Raw genomic sequence first — 20733 nt, 5'->3', positions numbered from 1 at the left:
CAAACCAGAGCACACTGTGCCACATGCTGCAGCAAGGCATGCCTTTATTTACCCCTCAGTCTTGTCTCAGGGAGCTTTTAAAGGCTGCTCCCAAGGTTTCCAACAAGGCAGCTAATTAGATCAACTGGCAACATTCAAAAACGGCATCCTAATTAATCAGTCAGTTTGATATCAGTCGCATTTTCACCATAACCTTCAACAAAATCTGTCAGTGCTGCTGCATGAAGCTGTTTTAAAACCTCTGGCTGGTCTGAAAGCCTTCACTTCTGTCTGAATCCATGAGCTCTTATTCAGCTTTTGTGTTGGACTCCAACATTTCAGTCACATCTCAAGAGCTGTAGGATTTCAGACACTGCCAGACACGTTTCCTTTGGTGCACAGAGTTCATGATGAATGCTACAGCAGCTTCAGAAAAATGAAAGTGATTTATCTGACTCATTCTGCACCGTCAGGGGCCGAGGGGATATGATAGATATTATCAGGCGCCATAAGAAGCGACAGGGCTCTGTTGTCCGTTGGACAAGTCACCTTGGACCTGCATTTTTAAAAAAGGGTCCCAGAGTCTCTGACTGAGGGGAATGGTTGACATTTATTCCACCTGACAAAAAGCTTAACCTCCTCTGAACCTTTTTCTCTACAGTGCATTATTCAGCTCTGTCTTTATTTCTACTAGATCTATTTTATATTTACTCCAAAACCATCTTATTTTTAAGTGTTATTTACAAGAAGTCAGTTTGTCTGCCCAACTAGTTATCATATTTCACTCTGAACCAAAAATGTCAAGGTCATGGTGGAAGATCAGAGGACTGCTAAGGTCAGAGCACTTCGTCCTCTGAATTACATTTATATACTACATGTCATCAGAATAATGGAAACAGAACATTTGTATGGTTTGTTTGTGATGGACTGCAGGATGATTTGGTTTTTATCAACATCACTCTTCCTTTTTCCTTAAAAAGCCCAATGTTTGCACTGTTAAATGTTGTTTAGTAGAATAGTGGTTTGTATTTCAATATGCCAAAACAGAGGTGCTTTAGTGCTCGTCCTGGTCTTGTCCCTAAGGAAAACATTGGGTATTTTTCCTCAAATGTGAAACCTGCTGTCAGAAGCCTGGGGGACACGTTGGACCAGGCATTGACCCTAGAGCAACATGTAAAGTGCTTGACTCGTTCCTGCTTCTTTCAGCTGATGAATTTTGCTAAAATCAGACCTATAGTGTCTCAAATTGAGATGGAAATGATCATTCATGGTCTCATCTGATTAGATGACTGTAACTCCTTATTCACTTGTCTCAGTAAAAATCTTTGGATTGCTTACAAGCAGTCCAGAATGCTCGTATTGTTGTAGATTTTATGATGATGTTGGTATCTTATAGGATATAGCCTCGTTTTTAGTGTATGCGTTGAAAGCACTTTGTGAATATTGCTATAGAAAGGTGCTCTTTAAATAAACTTTACTTACTTATGTATGAAGCAGATTTCAAGAACATTAGTTGGCCTTTAAAACATTCACAGAGTGCAGACGCCGTCTGAGAAATCTGGCACAGAGAGGTAGATGTTTTCAGTTGAACACGACTCTCTCAGAGTGGCCGTTGCTGCCCTGTAGTTCAGCTCTTATTAGAGGCCCGGGCTGGATTTGACACAGCCATTCATCCCGGCTGAATGGGAGCTATGGGATCTGAAAAGGAGCCTTCTATTCATTGCTCTATCAGGGAGCCTTGCTATCAGCACAGGTTGCTTTGCATCAGAATAACTGAGCGTTTGCTTGTCAACCAGGTTGGTTATGGGACGAAACATCAGGTGTTTCCTGAATGCAAATTCAAAAATTCCTAAAAATGTGCTAACCAAAGATTTCTTCTAAATACTTAATACCAGCAAAGAAAAGAAAAGGCTGAGGAGGAGCTCTTCTCACAAACAGCAAGAGCCATGACAACTGTGTGAAAATATTGAAAATTAGATAATCACCGGTTCTGTACCGGAAACAAATTCCTTGTGTGTAACATACTTGGCCAAATAAAGGTGATTATTATATTGAAAATTTGCAAGACCAAATTACTGTAAGTACAGAAAGTCCTGCATGTCAAGTGCAGTGAAAGATAGATAGATGTACCTTTCTAGTGTCTGCGCCATTAATGGGCAAAAGTCAGCTCTAAACTGAGGGAAAGATCTGCTGGTGTGGGTTCCTTCAGTGTCTCCCACAGATTAGTTATGATACAAAAACACTAAAGTTCATTAACCTACAGTAATGTGCATTACTGATGCTAGACTCATTCATCTTCAAGATGTATTCTCCTTCCTGTTGCTTTCCCTCCTCTTCTCTCCTCTGCAGCCCATTTCTCTTTCTCCTCCTCCATCTGTTTGTTTACAGCTCCACACTTCAGGCTGCCAAACCTGTTCACGGGAAATTACTTATTCATCATTTTCTCGGTCTATAGCAGCAGGGAAAGGCCATGGATTAGAGGGCTGTATCTGCAGGAAAACACACACTCACACCTGAAATCTGCAGCCTCTTCTGTCCTTAGACTGCATTTTCAGGATTTGGTGTTAATTCCTGGTGATAAAATAGAACATATGCATTTAAGCAAACCATCAGTTATTTCAGTAATCCTTTGGAGGTTTGGTCAGCATGTATGCTTCTGATCTCCATCTGCAATTTGAAACACAAATGATGAATCCAGAGGATGCTCCTTTCTGAAGGGCTGCCTTATAATCCTTAAATCCCTACATTAAATCCCTGGTTACTACACAATCATCATCTCACCGCCTGGCTCCTCAGCCCCAGCCAGCAGTTGTCTTCTGCTGCTCCTGTACACAGGGAGTGAGCAGGACGGGTTTCACTCAAGGACACTGAAATGCAGGGTGGTCACCAGAGGATGTTTTCCCTTCACAGATGAATGACTGTTTGGCAGCAGCTTCAAGTGACACAATAACATCTTGTGAGATGAAAACGAAGGGTGTCTCACTGATGGGTCCTCACTCAGTTAAAATGATAGCTCAGAATATATTTCTGAAATTCAACAGAGTAACCTTGTACAATAAACTGTATAACTATGTTAGATGAAGCACTTTCAGCTAATTGATAGATTAGTAAATGTTGCTCAGAATGAGTCAGAGTGTCTGCAGCAGAGTGAGGCTTAAATTCACTGATAAAATCAAACTGAGAGAATCTTGGGTTAGAAACAAGTAGCTTCGGCTTTAAAACAGGCCAAATTCATTTTTAAAACATAGAAATGTACTCCGCAGCTAGGCTTTTGGACTTGCTTCCTGTTGTGTACTCTTATTTTGTAAGCATTTCCTGTTCTCTATCTGCTCACCTGCCTCAGCTTCAGTCTGGTCCTGATTACCACTCATTGCCTTCCCCTGTTGCTTGTTGCCTTCTAGTCTCAAACCTTTCTCTGCTCACTTCCAGCAGTTTGGTGCTGGTTCAGCTGCTGGCCACACTCTGCCTGCTCCTGTAGCTCTGTATATGTGTCCGGTTTTGTTTGCCACTTGTAGGTTTTTGGCCTCTTCCCCTCTGCCTCGTTATGGACTACATTTGATTTAGGCCAGCCTGCCACCTTGGGTTTTCATTTGCTCTTTTGATTTGTTGGTTTTGTTTTCTGTTGGTTCTACAGTCCCTTGACTGAGCTTTCTATGGTCCTCTGTAGGTGTCTTTGTATTGTTTTGTCAGGTTGAGCTCCTTAGTTGTTCCCCTTGTCTTTTTTGACATATCAGTTATATTAAAATCTACTAATTACTGTACCTCTGTCTGTGTCTGCACTTCATTTTGGGTCCTACCCTAGTCTGAGACTTGATGTCTACTCTGGTCTGCTGGGACTTGTTTCATCTAGGGCTCCACAAATGATGACCAATCGATCAGCAGAGGGACAGAGATACTGAGTCTGTCCAGGTAATGTGATTCTGCACTTAAGAGCTGAATCTAGGTTCTCCTTTGTAAAGTCATTATCTCTGAACCCTCGGCATTGCCCACTTCAGTTCAACGCTAATTACCCACAAGCCCCTCTGTCCAAGGGTTTCCCATGGCAACCTGAGCTCTATCGCTTGTGAGTTTGAAAAGGTTGAGAGAAGAGAGACTGCAATGCAGGAGTAACCTTCTTATTCTAATCTATGCTCCTCAGCACACAGTTATTAAGCCGTATCAGACAGCAGCTGTGTGTATGTACACGTGAACTGTACATTCAGTTCATCTTGGTTTAGTTTGGTTAGCATCTGTGCATCTTGTTGTCTTGCCAGTTCAAGATTTGAATTTATTTACTGAACAGTTTCTTTGTTCATGTAACAGTTCAATGTGACTGATCCTGTCTAATCATGAAGAAAGACCGTCCACTTAACTGAAAGATATTCCCTGATTTTGTTTAAGTACTGTAAAGAGCTTTTCAACTCGCATGTTAATAAGGTGAGATGTTAAATATAATTCTCTACCATCACTACATGTAAAAAGTGAGAAAATATCTGAAATCCAGCTGGTTGTTTTGTTATCAGGCAGTTTTTGGTCATTTTACTTGTTTTAAGCTTTGTTGACCTTAACTGTCATCTTAGGATATTGTAACTTGTTAGAAAATGTAATCCGGCCTCTGTGTAACTTAATGCTTGAAACTACTATCAGAATTATAAACACTGACAAGAACAAAACTATCTTGTATCTGATATACTTGTTTTTACCCTAATGCTCTTACAGTGGGGTCTTGGCTTGTGTCAGTGTTTCATTTAACCTTATTCTAATTTGCTTAGTTTTACAGGAAGTGTATTCATGACGGATATTGCAGTGCACCTTCACCCTCCCTCAGTCACTCTCATTACCTTTCATCTCACACCTCCTCCCTGGTTAAAGGGTTTGTAGCCTTCATTTGCCCGAGCTCCTCCCCATCCATCATAATTATTAGCCATGACTGGAGCCACCCAGGAAACGAGACATTTACTTTATGAGGTCGGTCACTTTCAGTGTAACTACTGGAACTCGGTGAACTCTCATTTAGCAGTGTGAACTGGCGAAGCACAAACCATCAAGATACAATTCAAGCTCGATAAATGGGTCAAATGGCCACTTCTTCTCTGGACTAAACCCCATGAGCATGTCTTATTATATTCTTATATATTTTTATTATACCTCTTAATTTGTTGCTTTAAAGTGCCTTTATATTTTATTTGTATTGTAATGGCATTCATGTGGATGGCAAAGTAAGAATTTCATTGTACAGGGAAACACGTTTCCCACCTGTCAGAAGTGGGATTTGGACCCACATCTCCAAGGAAAGACTGCACCCTGTATACAGTGCCTTAGACCGCTCGGCTATTCTGACACCTAGCTGGGTGTGAGCTGTGCAAGAAGCCTCTAAGCTGCTCTGTGTTGGTGCATGCCCAGCAACAGTTCAGTTGTAGCTGAATTACACAAAAGCATCACCTTTTCCTTCCTTCTACTGTGGAGGCATAGTCTTCTGGACTCAGTTCATCAGGTTGATTTGTATTCCCTGTGGTGAGAACATACTGACAAGTATGTTGAAGTGAGATCACGGCACAAATCCGACTTTACATCATCACTTGATAAATACATGTCATTTCTTGGAGCAGCTTTCTTCACTGATTCATTTCACTCAGCGCATGTAACAGAGTTTCACAGTAGTGCTGCATGACTCACATGGGTTAATCAAGTTGTCTAATCTCGGTCAAAGGCTCCCCGGCCAGTTCCTGTTTTCATAATGAGTTCACTCCTGTCTGTTTTATGTCCCGGCTGCAGCAGCTGTTTGGGTACTCTCATCAGAGGAGGACAGAGGGCACTTCTGTCAGAGGTCACCAGTTCAGTCCAGGCATAGCTGTCCATGTGTCCTCAAACACTCCCTGTCCCCTAGACTCAGTGGGGAAGGGTTTCAGCCAAACTGTGCAGGTAACTCGACTCTTATTCCAGATTCAAATCATGACCCTGCCTGTAACACAGGTCTGAGCTTTTTACACTGTGGTGTTCCAAACTACTTCTAACTTAATCTGGTCAAGCAAAAAGGATAAAATGGAAGTGCCTAATTTTACAGGTTAAGATGGTCGGGATCCTTTCAAAAACAGGATTGTTTGTTTGTATGGTGTCAGTTTGGTTCTGGTCACAGAACCAAAGTCACAGCTCGATGACTTCATGGTTTCTTCGACATCAGTAATCTCCTGCTCTGAAGTCTGAGCAGCTGGCACATCCCTACCCTGCTTGACGCTTTGCTGTTATAACCTGAGAGCTTAGCGTTTACCATATGCTGCTATGGAAGTCAGACTGTTCTTGCATGTGTGGGAGGTCTCAGTGGGAAGATGAGCTCTGTGGTTGTGCTGGGCATGCACTAACACGCTGTCAGACTAAAGATGTCCCTACTGCTGCGTGCAATGCATTAGTCTGGCAACGCCAGGTGGTGAAGTATTTTGTTAATATTGGAGGGAAACTTTGCAGTTTAATCAAACTCTGTTAGTAGCAGTCCACCTAAAAAATGTGAACTTAGCAAAGGTATCCTAGTTTCAGTCCATAACTTCAGATCCTGGTCCTGTCAGTTGCAAGTGGACCATGTTTGGCTGCAACCTAACATCTTAAATAGCAGCTGTCTCACTGCTAAGCCTCCTCTAGCTTTGGCCAGTCTCTCTCTGGATATATGAAGTTTAGTTTTAATTGTAAAAGGATCTACAGATGAGTTCCCACATTTCTAAAATGGCTTTAATAATCCTTTGAGAATCAGCTTAGTGAGGAACAATGCAACAGCTCTGTCTCCAGATGTGATTATGAGTCAGACCAGCCCTCCCAGGTGTGACCCAAGTCTCTTAACACACCTCCATCTGTCACACTAGCAAATGTTGTTTGTACATGTACATCTACTCTATGGGTCTTGAAAGCAACATGTATATCACTCTTCTCCTCCACCGACATTTATGCCTTTTTCATGTCATACAGGAGACGAGATGGGAAAGATCCCGTGTTCACATCACCAAGATGGTAATGGGAGGGTGTGAAACAGTTGGCATCATGCAATTCATGATGTCTCTAGAGCAGCTTTTCTTTAAGTATATAGCCTAGTGTGAAACCTTTGAGGTCTGACCTCCTCTGTGACCCTGACCAGCCCCACCCCTGCTCATGATGGAGGAGCTTTTCTCCAAACATGACGCCTCCCTCTCTGTGAACTGATTCACTTAATTAACTGACTAACCAGCTAAAAGTCTGAGGATCCAGACGGTGACATGGAGATGGGAGGACTCTGATATCAGTATGATGCCTGGCATAGAAAACAACTACGTGCACAACTGTATGGTCTTCCTCTGCTTTGGGTGAACTGCACTGAAACAGCTTGAGCACAAACTTCATGGAGGCGGATCTCTGCAGGACCAGAGTTGAACATATTCACTTTTTTTTTAAGGAGACTTTAGGACTCGGTTAAGGAAATGCCACTATTGGCTCCTGAAATGTATTGTAAACAGATGGATGTGTCCTCATTAGTGAGAAAACAGATTTAAAAGACCAGTGTGTGACTAAAGGGCTTACATTGTTGCTCATAGTCATTCAGGCCACAGTCTATAAACCTGTTTGTTGTCTCATACTTTGTTTTCCTGTCAGTTCAATTAGCCCAGACTGGAAGTAGATATGTATGTAGGCCATAAGGTAGGCGTGTGGAGGACAGAGCGCTCTGATACAGGAGCCGCTAATCCAGGAGCCGCTAATCCAGGAGCTGCTAATCCGATCGGGGGTGAGAGTGGAGGCAGCAGAGGATTATGGGATTATAGATGCAACATTAGATGGCCACTCTGCAGCTGCAGCCCTGCACAGTGACACATTCAGGATGCAGGTTCAGATCTACCGCAGTGGCTTGATACAAGGCCACAAGGGACAGTCAATCAATTCTTTTAACCTGGGAAAACTATAAAACCCCAGACTGTAAAACGCGGACATTTGTAGCTTTTTTTTTTTTTAAATAAGGATGTTTCCATCAGATGTAACTGGTATAACTCAGGCCAAAGCATGTCTCAAAATATTTAATCTTCCAAAAATAACATCTTTCAAGACCAGAGTTTTTTTTTTCTTAAAGCTTTTCCTTCTTTGGTAACAAGTGGAATTATCTCCCCTAAGTTTGCACAATGTCTCTCTTGGTTTAATAAAACTGACTTGAAGGGCAAACCTAAGACTGGCTGACTTGTTGAGATGAATGCATGCTGGAGAGACAAGAGGGCAAGAAATCATCCCTGAGCTCCAGACGACCTTCACAAATCACCTGAGTGGCCCGACTGAAGCTATAACTCAGTGTAACAACACTCACCGCAGCCATGACCGTGACCCTTCAGGGAGCTCTTCCTCCCCAGCTGTAGTGTGAGCAACCACACGATGGGGTTTGGGTTTATGCTGGTCAGCAGCCGGACACAAACATTCTGCCAGGGTATAAGCCAGTGGTGGTGCACCATGAAACCACAAGGGATACGGTCAACACCATGCATGCAGCCAGGAAGAGGTGGGTGTGATGCTTCCACTAGTACCTTGTTAGAATAATATCTCTCACTCATGAGGTGATTCCTACTGGAGACCTGCTCCAATATTCTGCACTGCAGCTCTTTTCTACTCATTCTGACAGATGACTTGATGTTCTCTGCATTTTTAGAAGGTTTTAGTTAGGGAAGGTTATCACATACTTTCTGATTGAAAGTAGAAGGTGCTTCTTTCAAATTTGTATACAGATGTTTTATTTTCATCAGAAGCATGAGAAAGAAATTGGTCAACTCTGATTCTGTGGATGTGCCAACCAGTGATGTGGCATTCCTTCCACGTTTTTGTTTTTAAAGTTTTTCTACATGTGCACATCTCAGCACAAATTCACAGCTTTAGTTTCATTAATGACAAGAGCATATCCCTGCAATAATAAAGCAAATGTTAAAAAGTTGTTAGTGTCCTCTGTTTACAGATGTGGCCAGTTGCTAATGTAGATGTGAAAGACTTTTTTGTGCAAAAATTAAAAAATATTAGCATGAAATAAAATGTGGATCACAGTTTCATCAAATATTCTCCTGTTTCACCCTGATGTTATGACTGAGCGCCCCCTACTGGTAGAAACACGTAAGAGCCAAGTGGCACTAGGAATAAACACATTTGTGATTAATAGTATACTTTATTTTTGTCAAATAAATGTGCATGTATGTATTTCCACATAATGTTTAAATAAGTATAATACAGTGGTAAATTAAAGAATGTTTAATTAATCACACTTATTTACTTATGTACACAAGTTTAGGCCTATAATGAGACAAGGAGGCTAAAAACTGCCAGGATTAAATATTCAATTTCCCCTTTGGCTAAATAAGCAGTTAGGAATGTTGTTTTCCTCAGGAGTCATGCTCTGGGGTTGGGTCTAAGGGTCTCTGTTTTTACAGTAATAGACACCAGCTATTCTTTATTCTAGCCTTATGTATTTCCTCCTACGTAATGCCAAACCCCTCTTATGATTAGTTAAGAGATATAAATCTTTGAAATCTGCAAGACTATTATTTCTCCTTTAGGGCCCATAATTAACATGACAATGAAAAAGAGTTTTATTGTCATGTTATAATGGTATAATCAGGTCATTTTGGATAAATTGTGTTTTTTCACCATTCTACAATAAAATCCCTTTAATACTGATAAAACAGTCCAATCAGATAGCACTGGTTTATTGGAGGAATTATGGTCATTTTAATGGGAACAGTTCAATCACATGGTTTCTGGTGAGACCTCTAGTTTAAACATTGTCATCAATGGAGATGTTGTTATTGCTGGGAACTGTATTTCAGCACGACACACTGTTGCCCCCTAATGCTGAGTCATCAGTATGATAGACGGACAGAAAAATGCATAGCTTTATGTTCTCCTTCTTAGACAGTTGAACTGAGGTCCGCACAAACTCCTCACCTGCCAAGAGAATAGGCTTTTATAATGAGGAGGCCAAAGGCAAGAGGTCACCACCTGCTGGCAGTAACAGGAGCAACATATCTGACCTTAGGAACAGAAAAACTCATTTAAAATGACCAAAACCAAATCAAAGAAAGACCCCAGAGCGACAGTAACCTCAGTCTGTGAGCGTGTGGCTGCCAGGCAGTGACTCAGTCCTGGCGCACCTTTTGCATCCCAGCGGGAGGCACTGACCTGTTGCCACGGTGATGGCTGAGCTCAGGGAGCGTGGTTGGCTCCGAGGACGCCTTGGCCATTTGAGGACGGCGTCTCCTGGGACAAAATATGCCAGTAGAGACAGAGCAGAGGAGAAGGAGCTGGAGTCTGTCAGTGTGTGGCTGTGCAGTAGGTGCATGGATGGATTACTGAACAGGCCTGAGCTTCTGTTTGAAGTGACTATTAACATTTCTTATTGAAAATTTAATCAAATGGCTTGAAAGAGACACAAAAACAATCACAAAGAAGCACAAAATGACTGCAAATAGAGGCAGCATGAGATGCTCAGAGACCACAGATAAAAATACTACAATACTGCTATGTCACAGTAAAGAGGTACTGAAAGACTAAATATGAGATATGAGCACTGTAGAACCTTTGGGCTGGTAATACATTAAAGTTACTATAAGAAATAATGACAAAAATAACAAAACCTACTGTCAGTTGTCTTTCAACTCCTTTTTTATAAATAAGACATATTGAGTAGTCAGAATATTTTACTAAAGATATATGTGATATAAAAAAAAATGTGTGTGTCATGAGATAATAATCAAAACTTTGACTTCCAAAGTCAAAGATATAACAGGTCAACACATGTATTTTATGAGCCATAATTCTGAGAGCATAAGATAAAATGAAGTGATATGATTTAAACTGCGACTGTTGCCTTATCATCTCACAACTTTGAGTGGACACACAGTGAGCAGACAGAGCGAGAGACAAATGATTGATGATGCTCTCTCGCACGGCAGTGTGACTCTGGTTTCCAGCATCTTTGGTTGTTTGGCTGCACAGAGTTTCAGTGTCTGAAGCAAACAATGACACAGTCTGTAGTCATCTGTGTGAGGATTTATTGTCAAACAAAGACACAGTTTCTTGTGTAGTAGCGGCTCTGTTCTCGTTGCATGAGTGGATGGAGGTCAAAGGTCACAGAGGGCGCTGGAGGAAGTCATTTGGGGAACTTGGCACATTATGGAGAGCACTGGCATGCCTACTTTATCATAATGTCACATGAAAACCAGCAGGTGAAGGTTTGATTTTGCAACTCAAAGTGTAAAACCTCAGATCTTCTGTGTTGTGATGAACATTTAAAATCACTGCCAGTCACATGTTTGGCCGCACTTTTCTGTTCAGCTCAATGGAAAATGTGCCCAAACCTTTGACTGACACACAGCAAAACAAGACAAAATGGTTACTGCCAACTCATCACATGATACAAAAAAAACAGGTGTAAAAATACAGTTTGCACAGATAAATGTTTCATTATTATCTTCTTCAGTATTTTATAACACAGAGCATAGTCACCTGACCTCCACATTTTAACACATGACCAAAGGTCCTTCCACATCACAGACATCTCCAGGTAAAGATCAGGTCTACATGAATCACTAGAAGATTACAAACCCTTGAAGAAGTAGTAAAAACACAGTGTAACCTAAAACTGAGACCATTTCCAATGAGACCACTAGCCTTTACCTTTAACTGCAAATCACAAAAATCAGAGTAACAATAATGCCTGTTGCAAAGCCTTGACTTTGAAACTGCACACCTGTTGAGTAACCATGGAATAGGACTTATAGAAGTACAGTTCATGGAAAAACAAGAAAAAATAATACTGAAAATTGAACTATTCTGCACTAACAGTACAACAGTGGATAAACATTTAAATGAAAATGTGTCTGTCTTTTAAATTCTCACAAATAGTGTACATTTGTACAATATGGGAAGCTGAAGGTGCTGCCTATCAAACTGACAGGATCCTGCATATTTTGAGATTCCCAGAAGTTTGTGAAAACCTGGCACCGGGACGTTTCAGCTTCTGCCTGCTTGTCCGGAGCAGATGCAGTGTTTGTGAGCTGTCTCTGGGCTGCGGGGAGCACACGTCTCGCCAACTCCAGTAGAGAAAAGGCCGTCTTCATTAACATGCATGGCCAGCCGCTTCCTCTGAAACGAGCCTTTGTGGGCCAGCAGATGCCCAAACACAACGAGGAGAGGCAGATCTGGATCAAAGGGGAGCACAGAGAGATGCTGTATGATCCACGATGAACAGACAGAATTGTTTTACACCTGCTTGTTACATTTGGGTTAATGAACAGAACAAGGTCTTAAAACAGACACAGCTGTGGTTCAGACTCCTCCGGATAAAAATGCCTCCTTACCTCCTTACCTCCTTACCTTCTCTATGTGTTGTCAAGTCTTCATGCAGACATGCCTTCACTGACCGTGTTCACCAGCTTGCACTGGTGTGCTAGCATGCTAGAGATGGTTAATTACCACTAACACAACATGTAGCTAAGGCTGACAAGAATGTCATTCATTGGCTTGGATTGGTCACAAACCAAACAAGGAGCTACACCTCATGGTTGCACTAAAAGAAAAGTCAACAGGATTCATCCTCTGGGTAACATGAACATGTGTACAGAATTTCATGGCAATCCAGTGAACAGATGATGAGCTATTTCAGTCAGGAACAAAGTGGTGGACTGCACCAACATGGCTACCAGCAACAACACTTTTTAGAGAAGGGAAACTCTAGTGAAACCTGAAACAAACAGACACTATAACACATCCAGGAGGAAGAACGCCACATCTGAATCCTTTGGCTGCTTTTAACCCTCTTCATGTCAAACAGCCAAACTGATGTTAACACTGGTTGTTGCTCTTTCTTTGTCCCACTCTCTCTGTGCAAAAGACACTGCCTCTTCGCTGTCACAGGGAGAAATCTGAGTTAATGCACCTTTAATGTATTAGGGGAAAGATGGAAACAAATACAGCATCTTCCATGCAGCTACTGTCAGGTCCTCATTATGTCTACAAGTTATCACACCTGTAATCAGAGTATTTGGAGTGTTCACACGATCTGTAACAGCTATTTCTGCATTACACTCAGATTCATCTTTGTCAGAGTCAGACAATACCCTTCAGTGCTGAGAATGCAGAGCTGCAGTGGAGTGAGGGGAGGTGAACAGTCGGGATTGGGCAGCAGTGTGACTGACAGGCCGGCTGAGCGCTGCACTGCTGCCTCCACACCACCGCCCAGCGCAGGCTACAGTATAAAGCCTGCACCCCAGCTCAGCCTCTGCTTTCTGGATACACAGTTTCTGCCTGGACGCCAGTGGAGGTAAGTCAGGCTCTGCTCATGTAGGTACAGTTAGTGCCAAAGGTCTGATGCTGTTGTTAAGCACAGTGGATCCAGCAATATATTCAATAAATAATCAGTAGTGTCAGCTACTGCTTACACTCTGTATCTCAAGTTGTAATGCTACGCAGCAAGTACTATTAATTGTGTACTATACATTAAAATATATAAAAGAAGCCTAAAGTGCACTTTTTTTGCACTGTTATGCTGGTAAAACATATGTAGATGGAAAAAAGATGTTTTTCAAAATCTGATTTCTTTGTTTGTTTTGAGTATGATTTGATCTGGATTATATCATCATCATAGCAAACAGTAACTTAAATCTTAGTATATCAGAATTGTAAGGCTTTTTATGAGTGATATTTGTCTTTATGTGAGGCAGTAAATAATCTCCATAAGAAAACTTGACTCAGTTTGATGATGAGCTGCTTTTAAATGTCAAAGTCAACAGGAGATTTGACCTGCTCTGTCTCAAAATAGTCATTTAACTCTTTATGCATCTTTGACTTAATCATCCGATAAACACTGACAGTTTAAAGCACTAAAGAGTGAAACAACAACCGAGTCCCAAACTTTGCTGTCTTTCTTAGTTCTACTTATTTATTCTTGTGTTTTATTGAAGAGGTGAGAAGACGATGACTGACCTGGAGAGCTCGATGGCGACCATCATCGCCGTGTTTCGGAAGTATTCGGAGAGAGAGGGAGACAAACACAAACTGAAGAAGAACGAGCTGAAGGATCTGTTTCAGGACGAGCTGCCGGACCTGATGGCGGTGAGATAAAGATAAAGAAAGAAGAATGAAAAAAAAAAACACAAAGCAGCACTGTACTGTATTTAAATACAGGGGTTGAAGCATTTTCAGCACTTTACTTGTGTATTTATCTGCCAGTACTTTTGTACTTCTTCTGATGATACAAATCCAGGACTTGCAGTATTTTTACACCATGCTACTGCTAAAGCTCCTAAAGGAAAAGGCCTTCCACCACTTCACCAGTGCCTCAGCCAGTGTCCCAGTAAAAGTAGCAGTACTTTGGTGTAAAAATACTCTGTGACATTTAAAAGTCCTGCATTTACCTCATAAGTGTACTTGAGTCACTGCAGACCTGCGGAACCGAGCACTGTGAGTCAGCAGTTTGACCTGAGCTGCAGGAGTTTGACCCCAGGTCTGACGTGTCTTTGTCCTGATCTGAACCCATCTCCCTCTGTGCAGCATGTGAAAGACCAGGGGGCGCTGGACAGCCTGATGGAAAGCCTGGACACAGACGGCGACGCCGAGTGTGACTTCCAGGAGTTCATGACATTCGTCTCCATGGTCACCATCTGTTGCCATGAGTTTTTTGAGCACGAGGACGAGTAGGGAGGCAGCGACCAGGGACGAAGACAAAGGGGGAGCTAGAGTAATTTATAAAGGAGAAACCTAGCAACGCTGAACCTGTTGATGCCTCCAGAGCAGCGCAGGGTGGGAAAACACACCTCCAGCCATCAGCCAAGCGCGATCAGTGAGGTTTGGCTGGTGGCTGAGAAACACTTCAGTCCAATTTTACTCTAAAATCTTCAAAATGAGAATTGGGTTTTACCTAAAGTTGTTTCATTTCACACGACAACAAGATTTTTAGATGCTCCAGTTAACTGCAGAAATTGGCGAGGAAGTTTTTCTTCTGTACCTTCTACAACCAGTTATTCAATTCTAAAAGTCAAGCTGGTAAATGTAGAAACATTTCAGAGAAAAGCTGCTAAATTTGGAAACTGTCAATTAAGTCAAACACATTTAATGGGCTACTAAAATGGATTGTGAGGGTTCCTTTAGTCTAGCTTCCACTTTGGTACAAGAAACAACTATAAGTTGGAGTTATATTGTAAAATATACTGTTTGGATGTTCTGGCTGATTAGTTGTTTAGCTCTCTCCTTAGTTTTGTTTCTTGTTTAGAAGCTCTTTTTGGAAATAGGTGGTATCAGAGTCATAACACGTTCCAAATAGCTAGCTGGCTGCTAAACACTGGCATATACTGTAGTAGCTGCTGTTGCCTGCAGCCGAGTTTAGTTTCTCTCCCTGCTTCTGCTGCAGGTTTGATCCTGTTCGAGTTCATATTCAGCCATGTAGAAACTGTCAAACAATCTAAAAACATCTAGTTCCACTGTGTGTAACGTTTCCTGCAAAAAAAACAGTGAACAGAAAGAGTTTGTCTGATGATGTGCATTTTGAAATACTGTATGTGGCACTGGTTTGTTTGGATGTTGCAGAATTAAATGATCACTGTGTGACTCTGGACTCATGATGGGTAAGACTTGAACACCTCTAACACATGAAGTCACTAAACCTTCTTATTTCTGTTGTTTAACATGTCTCATGTCTATACTGGGCCGCTAAGGCGCCCCAGTCGATGACATAACCCTCAGCATCGAAGAAAATCAGATTTAAACTCTGAACTTCCAGGTCAGTTTTAACCTCTAAAAACTCTCTGGAAGGAAAGACCGTCTTCCTTAAATAAGTTCAGTGGCTTTCCTTTATTATTTTGGTGGCATAAGTCTATTATTGTAGTTGAAGCCTGGTGAAAGCCAAAGAAGTGCAGCATAAAACCCTGTTAATACTTTGATTTGCCTCATGATAGTTCATCCCTGTAACATCGGTATGAAGCCTAAATTATCCAAAATGCAACAGTGGATTAATTTCTCACCTGTTCCTCAGTTTTGTTGTGTTTGTTGTTCAGGCGACTCCTCTCCCTGCTGAGCTAATTAACAGGATGATTAGTCGCCTGTTTGAGAACAACAGAGCCCAAGGACTCAGGGTTTTTTGTAACTTATAATAAACAACATAAAATCACGTAGAATATTCAGTTCGATTTATTTCCATTTTTAGAAAAGTCATTCTGAATGACAAACGGCGATGACCATTTTTCTTGTCAACAGAATGTGTAAATACATATCCAGATCCAAACCCAGGGTGTCAAGAGGTCAGGGGCCCCTGGACCAGAGCCTCTGAACAAAGTGACTGTTAATGCTGCTTGTTCTAAAGTCGATCAAATGGCAACAAAAAGTTGCAAAACACCCACAGAGAAACGCTAAATGACCAGAGAGAGGCACAAAAATGACAAAGATGCCAAATGACTACCAGTAATAAGACTAACAATACACTTTATTTATATAGCGCCTCTCTGAAATAAAGACAAAAATAAAGCATGATTTAAAGAAGAATGAAGCCACAAATTTTGACAAAAATCACAAGAAGATATGTCTGTACAAATATGATTTCAGACGTGTCTTTAAAGGCAACACAGACTCCACTGAGCTGACTGCTTCAGGGAGGGTGTTCCAACATCTGGGGGCCCTGACTGTTTGTTTTTTAGTGCAGACTTTGGAACAACCAGAGGCAATGTGTTTGTGGACCTCAGGGAACAGGTCAACACATATGGGGTTAAAGGTTCTGAGATGCTGTGATTAAAAAGAACAGATTAGTGAAATCCAGGTGAGATGAGATAAGGCATGAATAACAGTTTCTAATGAGACGGCGTCTCCTGTGTGAGGGGTCTTTCTCATGTCTGAGCCCATTATCTCACAATCTGTCCACATCCTCACAGCTTCAGCCACTTAGTTCACCACACACACTACATGCCACGAAAGACGCTTCACGCTCAGCCTCTGCAGACTGTTCTTTGAAGGAAGTGTCTCCAGAGCTGAGACAGAACAGGGAGGGAAGCGGCCTATTAAAGCAGCTTCCTAGTTGTTCTGAGGCATTCTGGGAAGTGTAGGAAGCCACTAACTACCAGGCTGAAAAAGATCTACATTAATAAACAGGCTGGATTATGAAACCCAGTGTGCGCACAGAGACACAACCACAGTGTGAACAAATGATGCAAGAGGCGTCGTCAGCGGCACCGTTTCAGACATCTGCAACTCTTCAGCATCAGTGGGGCGGAACCAGCTCTGCTATTGGTCAGAAGGAGAACAGATCCCCACCCTGGGGACTGACACCACACCCAGGGCCCTGTGTGCGCGTTTGACTTGTGTGTATTGTCCAGCATACGCTCAGTTGTGTTTCTTCATCTTGTTGTTGGTGAATGAACCTCTGCCTGTAGATTCTCAGAACTGGTGAGCTATTGTTTGACCTTTTAGAGCACAACTGTGTTGTTGGTTTGTTTCGATTTCTAACATTTTTGTGATGTTTTCAACTGTTGTATTTTTGTTTTTACTCATATTTAGTTATTAACCTGAGTGTTGATAAAGCCAGAGACCTTGTGAACATGAACTTTGTTTTATATATGCAAGTTATTTATGTAAAGTAACATTTCTGCTACATTTTGTAAACAGATAAAAAGACCACAGAGATGTGTGACAAAATGAATTTCACTGTTTCACTTTAGTACTTTGCAGCAGTGAGGTGGTTTTATGAAGCATGACTCTTGTTTGGTTTCATTTTGGAGTCATTTTATCAATTCAGTATGTGAGACACTAGAGGCACTGTGTCCTCTGTTGTCCCCTCAATGACCGTTCTTTGGTTAAACTTGATACAACCGATTGTTTTGCAAAAAAATGTCACTGTAATGCTTCAGAGACAGATGATGAGGTCAGCATATCTTTAAGTATGTGGAGCTGCGTCTTCATTTGAAAGTCTGAAAGATGACACAAGTGGTTTTGTTTGTAAATTTTTACATCACTGCCAATTCAGGGTTTACTGTCAGGTCCCAGACAGAAACTGGTTTTACTTCATCTCCATGGAAATGCCACAGTTTGGCCTTTGCTTTTTTTTTTCTCTGTGCAGGTTGACATCAGCATGAGCCGTTACATAACTCCGCGCCCTGGTGTTTCAATGACGACTGGGACTCCTCCTCCATACTCAGAGCTTGTGACCAAGATTGGGTCAAGGGGTATGTGGATGTGTGTGATTCCTTTACAGGAAGAGTTCAGTATTTTGGGGAGACACTCTTATTCTGCCTGTGGTGGATGAAAGCGCTGATTCCACTCTCTTGTCTATACATTAAATATGAAGCTACATCCAACTGCTTGTTAGCTTAGCATAAAGACTGGGACCAGGAAACAGCTGGCCTGGACTTGGGGTATGAGTACCTACCGAAAACAGTCAACTCTGTACCCAGCTGCAGAACTGCAAACTACGCAGGTGACCAAAACAGAGTAAATAATGTTGAAATCTACCATTTTATGCCAAAAGATTGAGAAAACATTTTCAAATGATTGAGTGTTTCTTATCATTGTGCACCAGTATTTTTAGATGTGACATTTCTTTTGTTTTAAATGCTCATACTGACGGTTTCTTCTCTGATCCGAGTAAAAACAAAATGCTTTGATCATAATTTACATCATTATACGACACTGAGACTCCCAAAGGAGAGAACTGTAATAATCACAGTTTGTGTCACAACTGATTAAATTAGAATCTTTTTCACTTTGGTAGAATTTGTATTGGTATGCAATCAAAGAAGAGAGTCTAGATGTTAGCATACACACAGTTTTGTTGTCTTGTTGAGATGTGTGTGTGTGTTTAGCGGGGAGTGTCTTATCAGCCCGGTGTCAGAGAGGAGCATGGGAAGGAGTGAGGGTGACGCCTCGGGGGTCTGTTGCTGTGGAGATAAGAGCTGACTCGCCGATACCCGCTGGCCCAGTGTTTCCACAGCAGGGCCAGAGCCAGGCAGGACTGAGCAGCCAGGGACCTGCGCATAAAAAGCCAGGTCTTAGTTTAACATCTGAAAAACAGGATTATTCCTATAAGACTCTTTTCAGGTCCCTTCAAAGACATTAGGACATGAACCACATGGACAACTGGCACTGAAAGGAATAAGTGAATTTACTTTGAGGCTGTAAACTGCTGAAACGAACCCTTTGGACTTAACTGAAAGACATAAGTTAGAATCCTTCACTTTTACTGCTACTCAAAAACGTAAGCATTATGTAAGTCTCTTAAACTTCAGACTGTCAGCGTAATAGGAATAGTTTATTTGCAGCTGAATTTTGTAGGATATGATGTTACAGCACCTTGTTGCATACTGTATGTGTGCAGACAACAAGAATCAATCTGACATTGATTTGATTTACAATCACTGCCTAAACCTCTTCACTACACCTGTCTCCCTCTAACATAACTTGTCTTTTGTTTCCTTTTGCCTCATCCAGATGTGTCTGTTTGGACACTGTATCAGGTTATTGTTCATTCATGCCATTCAGTGGTGAAACAGCAGCTGTCTGTGGGTATTTCACCCAGAAAATGTTCTTAAACTGGCCACTAAATTGTATTTACAGTAAAACAATAGCATCAGAGTATTTTAATTTAAAAAAATGCTGCATCTTATAACTTTGTCACAGAAAAAATCTCAATTTTACTAAATATTAATTTTACAATAATGTGTCATCTGACCAGTAAAATGCTATAAGTTCTTAAGCAAATAACATTTTATTTTGTCAGTGAAGCACAAATGATTTGTTATTCACTAGTATTTTAAACAAGAGGGTAATGGGTATAAGCCCCGACCAACCCGGGGCCTTTCTGAATCTGCATGTTCTCCCTGTGCCCACGTGGGTTCTCTCTGGGGACTCCAGCTTCCTCCTACAGTCCAAAGACATGCAGCTTAGGTTGATTGGCGACTCTAAACTGCCCGTAAGAGTGTGTGTGTGACAGTGTGTGGTTGTTTGTCTACACGTCAGCCGTGTGATAAACTGTGATACCCCGCCTCTCGCCCTGCGTCGGTTGGGACTGGCTCCAGCCCCCCCACAACCCTATAGATAATGGATGGATGGACTAGTGTTTTTAAAAAAGTAGGAAAGTTTAGGGTTTACAGAGTTTAGTTATTTCAGAACAAAAATAAAATATCAGGTATGTCGAGTTAACAAACCACAGCTCTTGTTTCATTTTAAAAACCCTTCATCTCAAAATATACTTAAAATTTTCTGGTTTGTTGAAATATGTCGGTGATCACTCATCATTTCATGTACTTAAATACATCCGGTGGCTGTTTTCTTGCTATGTGACAAAAACAGAGACTCCCTCGGTGGTTGTTCTTTATTGCCGGATGTTCATTTTTTTCCTCATTAATGTACACACAGCACCCCATATTGACAGAAAAACACTGAATTTTTGACATTTTTGCAGAATTATTAAAAAAAGAAAAACTGAAATATCACATGGTCATAAGTATTCAGACCCTTTGCTGTGACACTCATATATTTAACTTAGGTGCTGTCCATTTCTTCTGATCATCCCTGAGATGGTTCTACACCTTCATTTGAGTCCAGCTGTGTTTGATTATACTGATTGGACGTGATTAGGAAAGCCACACACCTGTCTATATAAGACCCTACAGCTCACAGTGCATGTCAGAGCAAATGAGAATCATGAAGTCAAAGGAACTGCCTGAAGAGCTCAGAGATAGAATTGTGGCAAGGCACAGATCTGGCCAAGGTTACAAAAAAAATGTCTGCTGCACTTAAGGTTCCTAAGAGCACAGTGGC

General features: G+C 41.5%; 2 protein-coding genes across 2 annotated transcripts in view; both read left to right on the top strand.

The window, feature by feature from the left end:
- The first annotated feature begins 13154 nt into the window (after positions 1 to 13154).
- Positions 13155 to 15547, top strand: s100b (S100 calcium binding protein, beta (neural)). The gene is made up of 3 exons (XM_020592262.1): positions 13155 to 13258; positions 13899 to 14049; positions 14488 to 15547. Exons 2-3 carry the CDS (start codon positions 13912 to 13914, stop codon positions 14632 to 14634), a joined length of 285 nt encoding a protein of 94 aa, XP_020447918.1. The 5' UTR covers positions 13155 to 13258; positions 13899 to 13911; the 3' UTR covers positions 14635 to 15547.
- Positions 15548 to 17034: 1487 nt separating this feature from the next.
- The window catches only part of gypc (glycophorin C (Gerbich blood group)), a 6868-nt gene continuing 3169 nt past the window's right edge, over positions 17035 to 20733 (top strand). The window contains exons 1-2 of the mRNA XM_020592263.1: positions 17035 to 17364; positions 18035 to 18140. Coding sequence (XP_020447919.1) covers positions 18047 to 18140 — 94 coding nt within the window. The 5' untranslated portion in view covers positions 17035 to 17364; positions 18035 to 18046. The remainder of the gene's footprint in view (positions 17365 to 18034; positions 18141 to 20733) is intronic.

This window comes from Monopterus albus, unplaced genomic scaffold (assembly GCF_001952655.1).
Source record: "Monopterus albus unplaced genomic scaffold, M_albus_1.0 scaffold16.1, whole genome shotgun sequence".
Classification (NCBI taxonomy): Eukaryota; Metazoa; Chordata; class Actinopteri; order Synbranchiformes; family Synbranchidae; genus Monopterus; species Monopterus albus.
The sequence above is the reverse complement of the archived record's forward strand: the minus strand, read 5'-3'. Positions and strand labels throughout refer to the sequence as shown.

What these genes read in the sequence shown, in the direction of transcription:
- s100b (XM_020592262.1), top strand. Translation starts at nt 13,912, where the DNA reads ATGACTGACCTGGAGAGCTCGATGGCGACCATCATCGCCGTGTTTCGG. An exon ending in AGCTGCCGGACCTGATGGCG is followed by an intron (nt 14,050 to 14,487) that starts GTGAGATAAAGA and finishes CCCTCTGTGCAG; the next exon opens with CATGTGAAAGACCAGGGGGC.